At 46.5% G+C, this 16,693-nt stretch overlaps 1 protein-coding gene across 1 annotated transcript in view; it reads left to right on the forward strand.

Moving 5' to 3' along the window:
* The window catches only part of ABCB10 (ATP binding cassette subfamily B member 10), a 34,159-nt gene that overhangs the window by 5,594 nt on the left and 11,872 nt on the right, over positions 1–16,693 (forward strand). The window contains exons 2-6 of the mRNA XM_042908059.1: positions 4,973–5,173; positions 6,039–6,241; positions 10,451–10,585; positions 11,611–11,757; positions 12,781–12,916. Of these exons, the coding sequence (XP_042763993.1) occupies positions 4,973–5,173; positions 6,039–6,241; positions 10,451–10,585; positions 11,611–11,757; positions 12,781–12,916 (822 nt within the window). The remainder of the gene's footprint in view (positions 1–4,972; positions 5,174–6,038; positions 6,242–10,450; positions 10,586–11,610; positions 11,758–12,780; positions 12,917–16,693) is intronic.

Below are 16,693 nucleotides of genomic sequence, written 5' to 3' on the forward strand. Positions count from 1 at the left end.
TGAACCCCTTTGCCAAAGCCAGAGACATTCTTGACTCCTTGTGATGAGGACAACGGAAGTGATATCTACTATGTATTGTTTGCTAGATATCGGGCACCGTACCAGATGCTTTACATGTATGTACTGAATTTTCTCCTTGTGGTATCTCTATGAAAGAGGTATTATTTTTATTGCCATTTTACAGATGAAGAAACTGAGGCACAGAGAGGTTGAGTGACTCACTGAAGGTCCAACAGCTAGATGGCAGAGCTAGGTCTCAGTTTAGAACCTACCCGCCTAACACGCTTCCCAAATCCGGTCAATTCTCGGGTCCTCTGGAGCCTCGTTCCTAAAAACATCTCCAGTCCTTGTCACCTTCCTTGTCCCCTCTGTCCCCACCCTAGTTCCCCCAGTCCCCCTTGCCTGAAACCCTGGAACACCACGCCCTAAGCAGTCTCCGTCTGCGGTCATGCTGGCCTCCAGTTCTCTCCTTTCACTCTGCAGCCAGAGCGGGACATTTAAAATGCAAAGCTGCCTGTAGCACTCGCCAGCCTAAAGCCCTCTGACAGCCTGCCATACTGCAAATTCCCTGTTTCACTTCATAATCTGGAGCCCCCCACCTCTCCACTTTATTTCTCAGGGCTGCTTTTGTGTCACGAGGTCCCTATTCCAGCTCTGTCCTGCAGCCCTTCTGGTGCTTCCTGGCCTGCCCCAACCCCAGGCTCATGCCGATTTCTCTGCTTGGAATGTAGGAAGAAGAGGAAGGCTTTGTGTCAGAACAGGGTTCTGTACTATATGAACTGGGTGACCTTGGGCAAGCGCCCTCACCTCTTTGCTGGAGTTGCCTCTAAAATAATGAGGGTAAGAGGGGCGCTGGGAAGATTCAAGGAGATAATGCCTATCAGAGGCTTCAGATCGTGGTGGGGGCTCGTTTTTGTGCTTCGTCTTTAGTCCTGGAACGACACTGGGGATAGCTGTACCGGCCTGATGGTCAGATGCGTCACTAAAAGATTGGTTCTATGTCCAGCAGCTGGGGGTCATGCTGTACAGCTTCTTCCACCCACCCCAAAACCTCTGTGCTTTCATGAGTAAACTCTGCATTTTAGGATTTCTTCCCTCCTCCCTTTGAAGAATATTTCTTGCACTTTTTGGATGCCGTGGTTCAGTAGAACGAGGATAATAGGAAGATACCTGAAGAAATCTGTCAAGAGATGCATAACAGTTGCTGGGTCCCATCAGGCAAGAGGCTTAACCATGGAAAGCAGTTGAAGAATTTCAGAAGGGTTGCAGTGTCCTTGGCATGTTGGGTTTAGGGAGGAATCTGGAATGATAGTTCTGGTTCAAATCTAAATTATTCACTAATGTCAAAGACAGTGGTATGTAGGGAAGACGTCCATTAAAAAGAATCCATCTAACTGAAAGCTGAAAAAATCTTTTATTTTACTTTTGTCTACGTTCATTTACTTTTGTCTATTTTATTTTACTTTTGTGTCCTGCATTGTAGGAGAAGGACATAAATGGCAATAAAACAGGCTGATAATCTTTTTTTTTTTTTTTTAATTAAAAGGAAAAAGGGGATATCCTGGAATGAGTTTGGATTCAACTAAATTCTTTCCTCTTCGTAATCATTATTATGACTGTGTCAGAACTCGGGTTCAGAATCTAAATCATGGGGCATTTCATTCACGAACTCCAGATCCTGATTTGGAATCATCCATTTGAATGAAAAGACGGGAGGAGGGAGGGGGAAATGGACCCGTCTGGCACTTCACATGCATTGCACCCGTGGAGGCGTTTGCCAGAGCGAAAGAGCAGACTGGAGAGACTAGCTAGCTACTGATGACAGATGAAACAGAAAGGCCTCTCGGGTTAATCCCTCGTTCCTCAGGACGCCTCTCTCTGGAGCCCACCAGCTCCCTGAGGTTGTGCTGGGCGGAATCCCGAGTAAACGTTCTCTGTGCCTGGTGGGCTTTCAGTCCCTCTGGGCTCTTGTCGTCAGGAGCGTGGCATTTTGAAACAAGACCCCAGGTCTTGCATCAAAATGAAACGGCCCTTGACCAGGTTCACATTATTCAGTTAAACTGTGGTTGTGTGGTAGGAAGCCAGACACAGGAACTTTCTGGCTCTGTGCAAGGAATCATTTCCATGTGGACTTTCCGAGGCGCCAGATATTCCGTTCCTAGTTAGGCTCACTGAGGCGCTTCGGCGTGATAGACTTTTGTGCCTTCTTTGCCCCAGTTCAGTTTATTTGTTTATTCATCCAGCAGATGTTTATTGAACTTCTCCTGTGTCTCTGTCCCCTAGGCGGTGGGGGGATAGCAGTGAACGAAACAGACAAAAATCTTTTAGGTCCTAGTGGAGAGTAGACAGTAAACAAGTGACACTTTTCATTTAGAATGCCAGAAGATGGCAAGTGCTAGGAGAAGAAGGAAGGGGGAGTGATGCAGGCAGTGTTTGGGTATTTATAGTTTCACAAAGGTTGTCAGAAGGTTGTCCGCTAAGGTCTTCTCCAGAACAGGATGTCAGGAGGCCTCGAGGAAGGAAGAGAGCCATTGTGGGAAATGTTCCTTCCATGAACGCCTCCCCTTTCTCCTAGCGCTCTGCCAGCCAAATAACCGTTGGCACTGAGTCTGCTCTTTGCTCTTTTTTAAGTCTAAACAAATATTTTTGATTGAAGTCTAGTTGATGTGCAAAGTTATATTCGTTCCAGGTGTAATATATTGAATCATCAATTCTGCCCTTTACTCCGTGCCCACCACGATAAATGTAGTCGCCATCTGTCACCAAACAGCATTTAGTACTGTATTATTGACTGTATTCCCCAGACTGTACTCTGCATCTCTGTGGCTTATTTATTTTATAACTGGAAGCTTGTTCCAGTTCATCTCCTAAATCTATCTCTCTCTCTTTTTTTTTTAATTTTTTGTTTAACGTTTATTCATTTTTGAGAGACAGACAGAGACAGAATATGAGCGGGGAAGGGGCAGAGAGAGAGGACACAGAATCTGAAGCAGGCTCCAGGCTCTGAGCCGTCAGCACAGAGCCCGACACGGGGCTCGAACTCACGAACTACGAGATCATGACCTGAGCCGAAGACCGACTGTGCCACCCAGGCACCCCTGTATCTGTCTCTTAATACTCTCTCCCACCTTTCCTCTGATAATCTCCAGTTCTCTGTATTTAAGAGTCTAAAATATTTTGTTTGTCCATTTGTTTTGTTTTTTATGCTCCAAATGTAAGTGAAATCACGTGCCGTTTGTCTTTCTTTGTCTGACTTAAACTTACTCAGCCTACTACCCACTCAGTCCATCCATATTAGAGCAAATGGCAAGCCCTCGTGCTTTTTTATGGCTGAGTAATATTCCACTGTGTGTGTGTGTGTGTGTGTGTGTGTGTGTGTGCGCGCACATGCATGCGCGTGTACCACACTACCCATTCATCTGTGGATGGACACTTGGTATTGTAAATAATACAATCTGTATTCTTTTTATTGAGGTTACGTGAAAGTAATACCTTTAACTGCAGTGTTAGCATTAGACAAAACACCAAGGAAGCAATTGCTACTTGCAGGGTGTGAGAGCTCCCATCTCCTGGGGTTCAGTCCATATCGTGTTCATCTAGGAGCCTCGCCACTGACTTTATAGTGGTGGTACTAGGTGGGTTCCTAATAGGACCAAGCTCAAAAGTACGCAGTAGCACATACCCTGTCCCCCAGTCACCCTGGTCTTAAGAAGGAACTTTTGTTGCCTGCGTCTGATTACTCTCCTGGAGTTGTCCTGTGTGTATGCAAACTTCGAAACCAACAAGAAAATGTTAACATCCGGGTCCTGGGCTGCTTTCACTAATATTGTAGCTTGGTGACGTCAATACCTATAGAGTTGCCCCATTCTTTTTAATAACTGTGTAACACTCAGAAAATAAATGCTCCTTTATTGATCTAACTTGTTCCCCATTTGTGGATGTTCCGCTGGTATAAGTGATGCTGTAACGAACATCCGTGAGGGTACATGTTTTGCATACACTTAGGGGAGTACACATAGAAGTTAGAATCTTAGAGGCAGAATTGCTGGATCAAAGGGAATGTACATTCACATTTTAACCGGTATGATCGCATCACTCTCCGTTGCATTTGTACCACTTTGCACACCCACTAACAGTGCAAATGCCCCTTTTCCTACAGCTTCTTCCAGCACAGTGTGTTATCGATCTCTGATTTTTGCCAATCCAGTAGATGAAAACTGGAATACCTTTGTAGTGTAGATTTGCACTCCCTTATTATGAATGCACTTACCTGTTTTATGTGTTGTTCCTGATTGGGTTTTCTCAGTATCTTCCTTTCTGTTAAGACTCTATCCCACTGTTTTTTAGACGGATGAACAATTGTGTTATTATCTATTGTCCTATCATGCCAGTACTCTGGTGCTTTATTCCCCAAAGCAGTAAGATTAAGAGGGAACATACCACATGTGTCATGGATGACAGCAACTGCTTTCCAAAGGTTATTTAAAGTTTTGAAATTCTATACATAATTCAGAGATTGACCTGCATTGCTTGATCTTCAAGCGAAGATACAGTTCAGATGCCAGGGAATAACCATGTGTAGCATGAATGTAGGAAAAATCTCATCTGAGATAAACACCAAGATCAAGCGGCAGGGAGGGAGGCCAGAACGGATTTTCAGATTTTCACAGTCAGCTCTTGGATATTCCTGGCAAGGAAGACAGGATCAAACCTGGGTAAAAGCAAAAGTCATCTTCTCTGGCTACTTGGGTATGCTCGGTCACCCTCCTCACTCTGTCCCTGGAAGCTCCTTGGTTCTTGCCTTTAGTCAAGGGTCCGGGAGCTGAAAGAAGGAAACTCGCAGCACCTGCTCTGCGCAAGCTCTGAGCAGCGCACGCTCTGAACAGCTGCTGCGGGCAAGACGCTTGGTGAATTCGGCGCCCCGCCCCTCGCCAAAGCACCCCCGGGCCTGAGAACTTCCTGTGTTTTCTAGCTGCAGTTGGGTTTCTGGCCATGTCCAGTGTCATCACCATGTCCGCTCCCTTCTTCCTGGGGAAGATCATCGATGTCATTTACACAAACCCCACCGTGGACTACAGCTATACCCTGACCCGCCTCTGCCTGGCGCTCAGCGGCGTGTTCCTGTGCGGTGCTGCTGCAAACACTGTTCGCGTCTACCTCATGCAGACTTCAGGTAAAAGGGCCCTCATCTTGCCGAGCGAGGCGTTCCAGAGGATTCGCACTGGGGCTCACGTGGGGTTTCGTGTGCTCCGGGCCCCCTGTTCCTCTTTTCCCACAGTCCCATCCAGCGGGGACAAAGCCCCATGTCTGGCCAGACGTGGGAGCTACGAATATTTTTCGATCCGGCACTCACTTCTCAGCTCCCCTGGTACGTGGGTGGAAGGGAGGGAAGCCGCCTGTCTTACGGGAGGTTCGCGGGCGCGGCCCGTGGACAGGAGGCTGGAGTTCTGAGCCTTCTCCAGGGAGCTGTGGAAATCTCGCATGCTCCGTGTTTGTGTTTCCCCTCCAGTGGGCACTGGGGCGATGGTGTTTTACAGCCTTTCCGTGACGAGGCCTGGCTGTTAACAGGCCGGTGACAACCACAGAAATCACAGAGCCCGGGGTGCCCGACTCTTCCGTCGGCTGCTCGCCACTTAGCTCATAAAACGCTCTGCGGATGATTAACCGGCCCTTGCCGTTGCCGAGCTCAGCACAGAAAAGGATTGCCAAGGGGGAACAGAATCAGCTTTGGGGAAGTTAGCGTAGGAAGCCTTATTTGTAAATAGCACTGTTTTAAATGTCTCTCAGCGATCAGCGATCCTCTGTTTTATCCCCAGATCCCCTCCTGCGCATCCACGGTCTCCACACGGTTCCTGAGGCAGAAAGAGTGCTCGTTACCAGTGTGTGCGTGTCAGTGTGCTGGGGCTCAGAGGGGCCTGTTGCCGGCAGGTGGACGCAGGGCCCCAGACGTGCTGGGAGGAGGTTGACGACAGCGGCCCGAGCCGCTGCCTGTTAGCTGGCTCGACCCAAGCTGATGCCGTTCTTCTTTGCTTTTGCAGGTCAGCGCATTGTGAATAGGTTGAGGGCTTCGTTATTCTCCTCTCTTCTGAGGCAGGAGGTTGCTTTCTTCGACAAGACTCGCACTGGAGAATTGATTAACCGCCTCTCCTCGGACACCGCACTCCTGGGGCGCTCAATTACAGAAAACCTGTCGGATGGGCTCAGGGCCGGGGCCCAGGCTTCCATTGGCATTGGCATGATGGTACGTCGGCCTGGCTGGCATCGGCGCCTTCTGGTCAGGGCTTTGGCCTGTGCCGGGCCTCTCAGTCAGGGGATGAGCTCTAGCTGAGCTGTTCTCATCGCCCCGTAAGCCACTTAGCCAGGAGTGCTGCCACAGAGGCACGGGGGATGTGGGGCTTGCATCCTCCTGTGCGGCCTCCTGCACCCTTCATTTCTCCAGGATGACTTCTTATCTGGAGCATGCACCATTAACATTTAGGAAAGATTGCATTATTGCCTGGGTTTTCTAAGAATGTGTGAAAGAATGTTGCTGAAAAAAGCAACAGGTGGAAGGAGCGCTTTGAGCACCAAGCTGTGTGTTAGAGGAAAGGTAAGTAAGTTGCATTCCACCCGCCTCCCCGTGGCCCACACCAAAAAATGCAGTAAAGCTGCTATTGCTGTCTTGACAAGACCAAGGGATGGTTTCCTTTCCTCTTCATAAGGAAGACGATAAATTCTATCCTGTACACGAGTGGGTCTGTACTCCACTGAAGTGAGCCCTCTCTACTCCCGCAGCCCCTTTTCCTGCCTTAACCGGGTGGCTTGAGCACCGTCGTCTGTTTGCCTCGCCTCTTCAAACCCTGTTTCTGTTCAGACCTGTGCTGCTGGCCACTAGAATGTAATGCAAACTACATAGGTCATTTTAAACTTTCTAGTAGCCACATTTTATTATTATTTTTAAATGTTATTTATTTATTTTGAGAGAAAGAGAGAGAGTGCGAGCAGGGGAGAGGCAGAGAGAGAGAGGGAGAGAGAATCCCAAGCAGGCTCTGTGCTGTCAGCGCAGACCCCAAAGCAGGGTTCGATCTCACGCACCGTGAGATCCTGACCCGAGCTGAAGTCAAGACTCTGACACTTAACTGATCGAGCCACCCAGGCGCCCCTCTAGTAGACACAATGTAAAAAGCAGAAAGAAATGATTTTTTAAATGTTTATTTGTTATTCTTAAGAGAGAGCGAGAGTGAGAGCAAGCAGGGGAGGGGCAGAGAGAGAGGGAGACAGAGAATCGGAAGCAGAGTTTCCACTGTCCGCGCAGAACCTGACGTGGGGTTCGAACTCACAAACTGTGCGCCGAAGTCAGATGCTTAACTGACTGGGCCACCCAGATGCCCCAAGATGAGATTAATTTTAATAATGTATTTTACTTAATCCAGCATAACAAAGCATCAGTTCCACATGTAATTTTTGTAACAATTATTAATCTGATATTTAATATTATTTTTTCATGTTAAGATTTCAAAATCCAATGTGTATTTTATACTCATGGAGCATCTCAATCCAGATGCTAAATTTGCATTGGAAATATTTCAGCTGTATTTAGATGTCATAACATTTGCCATTGAAAAGGTAGATTGACATGCCAGAACTTGACCTAAACTTGACCAATAACTGAATAGAAATGAAATATTGGTTTTTAAGTTTAAATTTTAGTGAAAGCTAAACAAATTTAGGGATTCAGTTTCTCAGTCACACTGGCTCCATTTGCAGTGATCAGTGGCCATGTGGCCCTATCATTGTGAGCAGTGCAGTCCTAGATCCCCAGAGTGAAGATTCTAATTGATCCCATCTCCCAGGTGGAGCAGCTTGGGTTTTTGTCCTCTTTGCGGCCACGCAGCGCTCAGTCCAGAGCAGAAGGACGTACTGCCAACCTGAGCCGGTAAGATCTGATTTATGAAAAGCCGCTGTGAAATCCCGTGTTTTCTCAAGAAGACCCATCCTGCACTAAAGCATCATTCCTAAATATCAATAGTTCTGGGGCTCAGGAAAAGTTGGGAACCTCTTCCTGTAACAGTTTCAGACAGTTCAGAATAAGTCCGATGGCTAATCAGAAGGGGCCTTAGTCTGCTCAGGCTGTCTTAACAAAGTACCACAGAGCGGGTGACATAACCGACAGAGATTTACTTCTTACAATTCTAGAGGTTGGAGTCGAAGGTCAAGGTGCTGGCCAAGTTGGTTCGTTGTGAGTCTCTTCTATTGGCTTGGCTTGTAGGTGGCCGCCATCTTGATGGGTGGTCACATGGCCTTTCCTCAGCGCTTGCGTGCAGGTTCTTAGAGACTCTTAGGGGTCTCTTTTCTTAAGGACCCTGATCTCATCAGGGCCCTACCCTTATGACCTCATTTCACTTTAATTACTTCCTTAGAAGCCCCATCTCCAAATATAGCCACACTAGGGTTAAGAATTCAGCATATAAATTTGGGGAGGGCACCAACATTCAGCCTCATGAGTTGGCATCACCTGGGACCTGGTCTTTAGCCCTGGAGGAACAAGAGTAGCCTTAGTTTCTCACAAGCTCCCTGGACCTGACCTCTGATAAGTCTGCTGACAAGAACCTAGTAATGTCTATACCAGACTGCAAGTTTAGTAATTTACATTACGGGATCTTCCTTCCTACAGTAAGATGTGTGTTCCTGGGGCGCCTGGGTGGCTCGGTCGGTTGAGTGTCCGACTTCGGCTGAGGTCAGGGCCTTGCAGTTTGTGAGTTCGAGCCCCGTGTCGGGCTCTGTGCCGACAGCTGAGAGCCTGGAGCCTGCTTCAGAGTCTGTGTCTCCCTCTCTCTGCCCCTTCCCCACTCGTGCTCTGTCTCTCTCCGTCTCTCAAAAATGAATAAACGTTAAAAAAAAAAAATGTGTGTTCCTGCTCTTCCAAATGCTCCTTTTTTGGTGACAGGACCCTGCGTTAGGCTTCAAAGACTTACTACCAAGCACGGAACCAGAGCAGAGAGAGGTGGGTGGTGCCGAGACATTCTGATGGCTATTCCGGCCCCACCGCAGAGGACGCCCCATGCAGTTGGTTTGCTTGAGCTCTGTCGGATTCAGGCCCCGGAACTGTGAGGCCTGCCTTGATTGCATCCCTGGCCCTGCACATGGCCTGCAGGTGACCTGCTGGACTGCACGGCCTGTGTGCTCAGGGTGGATCGGTCCATAAGTGGTCAAAGGTGCCAACCACCTTCCTGCCTCAGGGCCTTTGGGCACTTGCCCTTGTAAGACCCTATTACACCTGCAGTTATCCTCTGTGTGTCTCTCTCTTTTACCCATCTGCTATCTAGCTGTCACTCTGATAAAACTCCACATGGATCAGCTGTCTCCCAGGGGCCTGGAATAGTGTGAGCTGTCTGTAGGCGTTCAGTAACGGGCTGTTGAATGAACGATTGGCTGATCCGTTTATCACTGTACGTTTCGGTCTGCGACTTTTCCTCAGCGTTTTAAGAAAGCCTCATGCCGACTATACTATTTCCCGTGCAGATGAGATTTGGCGGATTTTAAATTTTTTTTTTTTTCAACGTTTTTCATTTATTTTTGGGACAGAGAGAGACAGAGCATGAACGGGGGAGGGGCAGAGAGAGAGGGAGACACAGAATCGGAAACAGGCTCCAGGCTCCGAGCCATCAGCCCAGAGCCTGACGCGGGGCTCGAACTCACGGACCGCGAGATCGTGACCTGGCTGAAGTCGGACGCTTAACCGACTGCGCCACCCAGGCGCCCCTGAGATTTGGCGGATTTTAACCATTTGTTGAAGAGACGCTGGTACCATTGAAAATCCAATCACCGAACTGCAGGGTTGGCAGGAACCCCATTATGTCATGTCTATAGAAGTTGATTATTTCCTCCTTGAGCAGCTCCAGTTGCTAGAAACTTCTTAGGTTGAGTCCACATCCCTCCTGCCGAGACTTCAGTCCTCTGAGCCCTGGAAACAGCTCCAGCTCTTCTTCCACTTGTTAGTCCTACTTTCACCTGATCGTCGATTGATACGGGGTTTTGTGGTGTCTTTGCCGTCTTGGCCATTTCAGTGCGACGTTGCTCTGGTCATTCAGTGCCTTAGAGGGGATCCAGACTTGAACACAGAATTCCTGGTGTGGTCTGGCCAGCGTGGAGCAGCCTGGGCCTCCTTCCTTCACTCCTGTCCTGCCTTCCCCCCCTCTCTCGTTGGACAGCATGGTCTAATGTGCACACAGCACTGTACCGGCTGTGGTCCAGCACTGGACGGTAAAATATTTCCATCCTTTCTTCAGCAGCTTTGTCCGTATTACCCCTGTGTGGTGTGCTCAGTACTCAGGGGGTTTTATGAAGCTTGAAGGTGTCTGAATAACACACACACACACACACACACACACACACCTGTAGTAGGTAATGAAAGTGTCTTGCTGCTCTATGTAACAAACACCTAACACCTTTTGGCTTTTGTTGTTGACAGTTTTATGTCTCACCTCAACTGGCCACTTTTGTTTTGAGTGTGGTGCCTCCAATATCCATCCTTGCTGTGATTTATGGACGTTACCTACAGAAGCTAACCAAAGTTATGCAGGATTCCCTGGCACAGACCACTCAGGTAAAAGCCCCTCCCTTACGTGGTCTCCGCTTGGAGGAGATGTGCTTCTGCTTTTCAAAAAAGTACTGAACTTTTCCTTAAGGGAGCCCTCAAGAAGGCTAGAAACCCAGACTAGGTTTCTATAGGCTAGAATCCTATAGATTCTATCCTTCTAGAATAGGCTAGAATCCTAGAAACCTAAAATACCCTGCCTTCTAGACTAGATTACTACCCACACCTTGAAGTACATCCCACTTGACTAAACATTGTGTGAACTCTCTAGTTCTTTACCATCACTGTTTCTTATAGGATCGAAAAGCTCATTATATTTTGAAAATAGTGTCTGTGTGACATTCTGTCCTTCGTTAATTGATAAGTGAAGCTTTGCAATGCTATCCAGTATTGCATTTTTTAAAAATTAAACATAGCTGTTACATTTTCATGTTACAAAAAACATGGGTGTTTATAATTGAGAACTTGAAAATATCAAGAGAAAAAATAACACATATAACTCTACCTCTCAGAATGAATGGTATTAACATTTTTGGAGTCTATCCTTTTTATCTATCTTTTTCTCTGTATAAAAATATATTTCACAGGGCACCTGGGTGGCTCAGTCGGTTAAGCATCCAACTCTTGATTTCGACTCACAATCTCACAGTTTTGTGAGTTCGAGCCCCGCGCTGGTCTCTGCACTGACCACACAGAGCCTACTTGGGATTCTTTCTGTATCTCCTCTCTCTCTCTCTCTCTCTGCCCCTACCCTGCTCGTACTCTCTCTGTCTCTCTCAAAATAAGTCAACTTTAAAAATATATATATACTTCAGTATCTATTAGCCCCCATTTGCCTTTCTATCTACATATATATGGCGTGTAAATGTGTAAATATAACAAAAATATATTTGTTTCCCAAAATAAAATTGTTCATATACTCTGCTTTGTAATCTATTTTTAATGTCTTAAAAATGAGAGCCCCATTTTAACTTAGCTCTAGAAATCTTGGAATGTGACTTTCCTCCCCTGAAATGTATTTATTATTCTCCCAGCTAGCTGAGGAAAGTATTGGAAATATAAGAACTGTTCGAGCTTTTGGGAAAGAAATAACAGAAATAGAGAAATACACCAGCAAAGTGGACCACGTGATGCGGTTGGCAAGGAAAGAGGCGTTTGCTCGGGCTGGCTTCTTTGGAGCAGTAAGTAGATCATTTTGAAAAGAGTGCAAAGGACAGATGTTACGACTGAAACAGATTTGTATTCCCTTGACTTTGCCGTAAATAGAAAATAATTCTGTTCCACTTCAAGATTAGTTCTGAGAGTTCATTTTTGTGAAAGAAGAGGAAACCACTACATGGGACTAAGCGGCGGTGGGCGATGAGACCAACACGCGTGGGGGCAGGCAGATCCCCAACATGGCCCAGACCAGCCACGTCCGCCTCACCGGGGAACTGTCTAGAAGTGTAGACCCTCAGCTGCACCCCAGGCCTACAAATCCAATGCTCTGGGGCTGCGCCCAGCCACAATCTGTTTTAACAGGCCCCCAGGTCGCTTCTGATGCAGGCAGTTTGAGACCCACTGGGGATTAACCGAAATAACTTCAGTGTGTTTCAAGAAAAAAGTATGACAAAAATGATCTCATTGATCGCAATGAACTCAAATACAACACTGAACTAGAAAATCACCACGAGCGGGAAATCTATACCATGTTCAAATGGGAAAGAACTTCAGAGGTGATTCAGTAATGGTCATGATTTAGGGACACAGAGGAAACAGGCCCAGATGAGGCAGCATTACCAAAGACCATGTACCTAACAAAGCTCAAGGCAGATCAGAGACAGGACTCCAACTTCTTGTCTAGCCTTTGCTCAGGGCATCACATTAAGATACATAAATGCATATGCTTGCTGTGCATTCGTCTTGTTGTTAGGCAGGGAGGCCTTAATATCGTGTTTTCCTTTGCAAACCGAGTCCGTTGAGTAAAATAGGAATCTGATGGGTGACTTAGCTTCTAGGTTTTCACGTTGATGAGATCATTTCCTTCAATACTGTGATCTTTCCAAAGTAGTTTTTTATTTGAAATTCAGATTAAAACTTAGTGTTCTGGGAAAACCTTGTTGTGATAGTTAAATGCAAAAAAGAGACTATAGGCCATGTTTACGCTTTTTGCATTTAGGTTTCTGGCTCCTACCTGAGGTGTCTTCATTTTCTTCATTTGACAGACGGGGCTCTCCGGGAACCTGATTGTGCTTTCTGTCCTGTACAAAGGAGGGCTGCTGATGGGCAGTGCCCACATGACCGTGGGTGAACTCTCTTCCTTCCTAATGTATGCTTTCTGGGTTGGATTAAGCATTGGAGGTATATAATTTAAATAGGCTTGGGAGTTACAAATTAAAACTCAGCTTATTGTCTCTGCAGTAATAATTTAACTTTGCCATTACACCACCTCTCGTCAGTTAACTTCAACTGAAAAAAACATTTCCTAGAATGTTAGTCCAAATTGCCTCTGAAAGAAGATGTAAAGATATGGGTGCGATCTTGCCATGTAGGTGAGCAGCTCCTTGGCTGGGAAGGTGAGGATTTTCATAGGCCTCTTGTGGCTCATTGAGCTCAGGGTCATACTGGAGCCGTATTTTCCAACTTGTATGTTAACACAGCTTGCTGGCTCTGGTCCTAGGAGGTGGGACCAGCAGGTGGGGGCTCTGGGACCTAGGAGGTGGAAGGAAGGACAGTACTGAACAGGTGTGCACACAAAACCCACGGTTCCTGTGGCTCTGGTAGTTACCCGACTGACAAATCACCGTGAAATAAAATTCCTTTTGTACCAAGTCAACCACATTCAAAACTGATGAATAGTCGTAAGTATAAATCAGAAAGTGCGTGAAGCAGAGTCGCTTGCCTTGGTCCAGAATCTCTCGAAGTTCAGCTTCTGTTGTTGAATCCTGGCCAAAGGGAAGCAAGTTCTTGGAGACAGAGCTGTGTGAAGTCTATGAAAGTTTTCTTTCCTGTACCTCGCCTGCATGCCCAGCCAACAGGGGACAAATGATTTCCTGCCTTTTGTTTTCCTCCTTCCCTGAAAACTGAGATAGAAAGGTTAGATAAATAGCTTGAGGTCTGGCCAGCGGAACTCTGGTATCCCACCGTGGCATCTCAACCCAAGACTTTTATTTTCAGGGTTAAAGCTAGAGGCTTTTCCTTAGACGTTGGCAGGCAAGTGAGGATATTTTCTGGACTGAGATTTTGAGAGATCCCTGAAAAGAGCATGTTAGTTCTGCGGGCTGCTCTGGAAGAAAAACCTGATTCAGACCGGTCAGGGTGCTAAGTGACTTGGGAAGTGAGAGGGTCAGTTCGAGAGGACCCGGTGAGGTGGGGTTGCTCTCCTCTCCACCCCTGGGATGAGCCTGCTGGGCCACAGGGTCTCACACCTGGGTGGTTGTGTTCCTTCAGTCTTCTGTCCTGCCCGACGGTGGATTTACCTTCTACCACTTACCCTCTATGCGGCCTTTCTTTCACATCCCACGCTTGACTGCAGTCTGCTGTCCTCCCCAGCCTCCCCCAATCTTCTGTTTTCTGCCACAAGCTGCTTTGATCTTTCTTAGTCCCTCCGCTCCTCGCACCTGCTTTTCTCCAAAATTCTTGACCCGACAGAAGCTTTGTTTTGGGGTCTTCACTGCCTTAGTTTTTGTCCTGACAAGTTCGCAGCTGTGTCTTATACAGGAGTAGGTGGGAAACACGGTGTACCGGGTGACTGACCGGGAGTTAATTCCCTCCCCCAGTTACGGAAGCTGCTGCTGAGGCTTTGTCTGTGCTCGAGGTTTGAGGGTAACTTTGCTTTCTGAACCACAGGCTGTCCCATGACCTCTGGTCACTGCCTGATACAATACCTGCCATCTGGGGCCGGAGGGAGGAGAAAAGGTGTGGGTAGATGGGTGGGGATCTGTGACCACACGGTTTCCCCACATTTACAACCTAGATAGGTACTTAAGGCTATAGGAACTTGATTCAAGAAGCTGAAACAGATTTTAAATGTTTTTGTGAAGCTCACTGTTGAAAATAATCGCATGATGAATCCGTAAGCAAGAAATTCTATTTTGTTGATTAGAATGTATTTAATAATTAAATGTTAAAGAATGTTTAGATGTTTTCTGCTTAGAATAGCATACTGAAAAACAAATACAACAAATTCTATGTACATTCGAGAGAGGATCAGAAGGGCTGTTTGAAGAAAAGCATGCTTGTTTGTTTTGTGCCAGAGAATGCCCTTACATCTACCTAGCGAACCCCAATATCTCGTTTCTTATTTATTTTTATTGAGGTGAAATTCACCTAACGTAACGTGAACCGTTTTAAAGTCTACAGTCCGGTGGTATTTTGTACATTCACAGGGTTATGCAACCACCGCCTCCCCTTGGTTCCGAAATATCTTCGTCACCCCCCCCCCCCCAGCCCAAAAAGAAAATCCCATACTCGTTAAGCAGTCGGTTTCCATATCCCTCCCTCCCCCAGCCCCTGGCAACCACAGTTTGCTTTGTGTCTTCCCGTCTTTACTGGAGTTCGCATAAAAGGAATCACATAATATGCGGCCTTGTATGTTTGGCTTGTTTCACTCAGCACGTTTTCACAATTCGCTCACATTGTAGCGTGCTTTGGTCCTTCCTTCCTTTTCACGGCTGAATAATACTCCGTTGTATGGGTGGACCACGTGTTGTGTATCCGGGGCCATTTTGCTTTGTTTTTATTTTCACTATGTTGAACTAACTCCAACTCCTTCCCTCCTTTTTTCTTTTTTTTTCTTTTTTATTAATAGAAGATTTGTTAGAGGAATTTTAGGTTCACAACAAGATTAAGCAGAGAGTATAGGGAGTTCCCACATGTTCCCTGCCTCTACGCGAGCACAGCCTCCCCATCAGCATCCCCCACCAGAGCGGCACATTTGTTATCATTGACAAAGCAACACTGACAGGTGATTATCACCCAAAGTCCAAAGTCCATCGTTTACATTACGTTCACTGGTGTTGTATATCCCATGGGTTGGAACACGCATCTATCATTACAGTATCATACAGAATACTTTCACTGCCCTAAAAGTCCTCTGTGCTCTGCCTATTCTCCCTTCCCTTAACCCCTGGTGACCACTGATCTTTTTACTGTCTCCATACTTTCACCTCTTCCAGAGCGTCATCTAGTTCAGATAGGCATCTTTCATTTCGTTGGTGGCATTTAGTGTTCCTCTGTGCCCTTTCAGGACTTGATCGCTCGTTTCGTTTTAGCACGGACTAATATTGCATCGTCCGACGTACCACGGTTTCTTTACCCACCCGCCTACTGAACGGCATCTCGATTGCTTCCAGGTTTTGGCAATTATGAATAAAGACGCTCCAAAGATCCACAGGCAGGTTTTTGTGCCGACGTGAGTTTTCCCCCTCTCTGGGTAAACCCAAAGGAGTGAGATTGCTGGGTCGTAGGCAAGAGTATGTTCGGTGTAAGGAACTGCCTTCCAAGGTGGCTGTGCCATCTCGCATTCCCACCAGCAGTGAATGAGAGTTCCCAATGCTCTTCGTCCTCGCCAGCTTCAGGTGTTGTCAGACTCTTGGATTTTCATCCTTCTGCTAGGTGTGCAGAAGTATCTCGTTTTATTTGCGTTCCCCCCGATGACATGTGATGTCACCTGTAGATCTTTAGTGAGGTCTTTGTGTTCAGGTCTTCTGCCCATTTTGTGATCGGGTGGTTTTCTTACTGTTGAGTATTAAGAGTTCTTTGTATATCGTGGATACCTTTGTCAGCTAGGTCTTTTACAAATATTTTCTCCCAGTCTGTGGCTTGCCTTCTCATTCTCTCTGAAGAGCACAAGTTTTTGATTTTAATGAAGTCTAATTTGTCAGTTCTTTCTTTCATGGATCATGTGTTTGGTGTTGTGTCTACAAAGTCATCACCAAGCCCAGAGTCATCTAGGATTTGTCCTATGTTAGCTTCTAAGAATTTTATAGTTTTGTTTTTTACGTTGAAGTCTGTGATCCATTTTGAGTAATTTTTGTGAAGGGCATGAGGTCTGTGTCTAGATTCTTTTTTTTTTTGCATGTGGATGTCCAGTGTTTCCAGCACCACTTGTTGAGAAGACCATCCTTTCTTTATTGA

The sequence above is a fragment of the Panthera leo genome, chromosome D2 (genome assembly GCF_018350215.1).
Source record: "Panthera leo isolate Ple1 chromosome D2, P.leo_Ple1_pat1.1, whole genome shotgun sequence".
Taxonomy (NCBI): Eukaryota; Metazoa; Chordata; class Mammalia; order Carnivora; family Felidae; genus Panthera; species Panthera leo.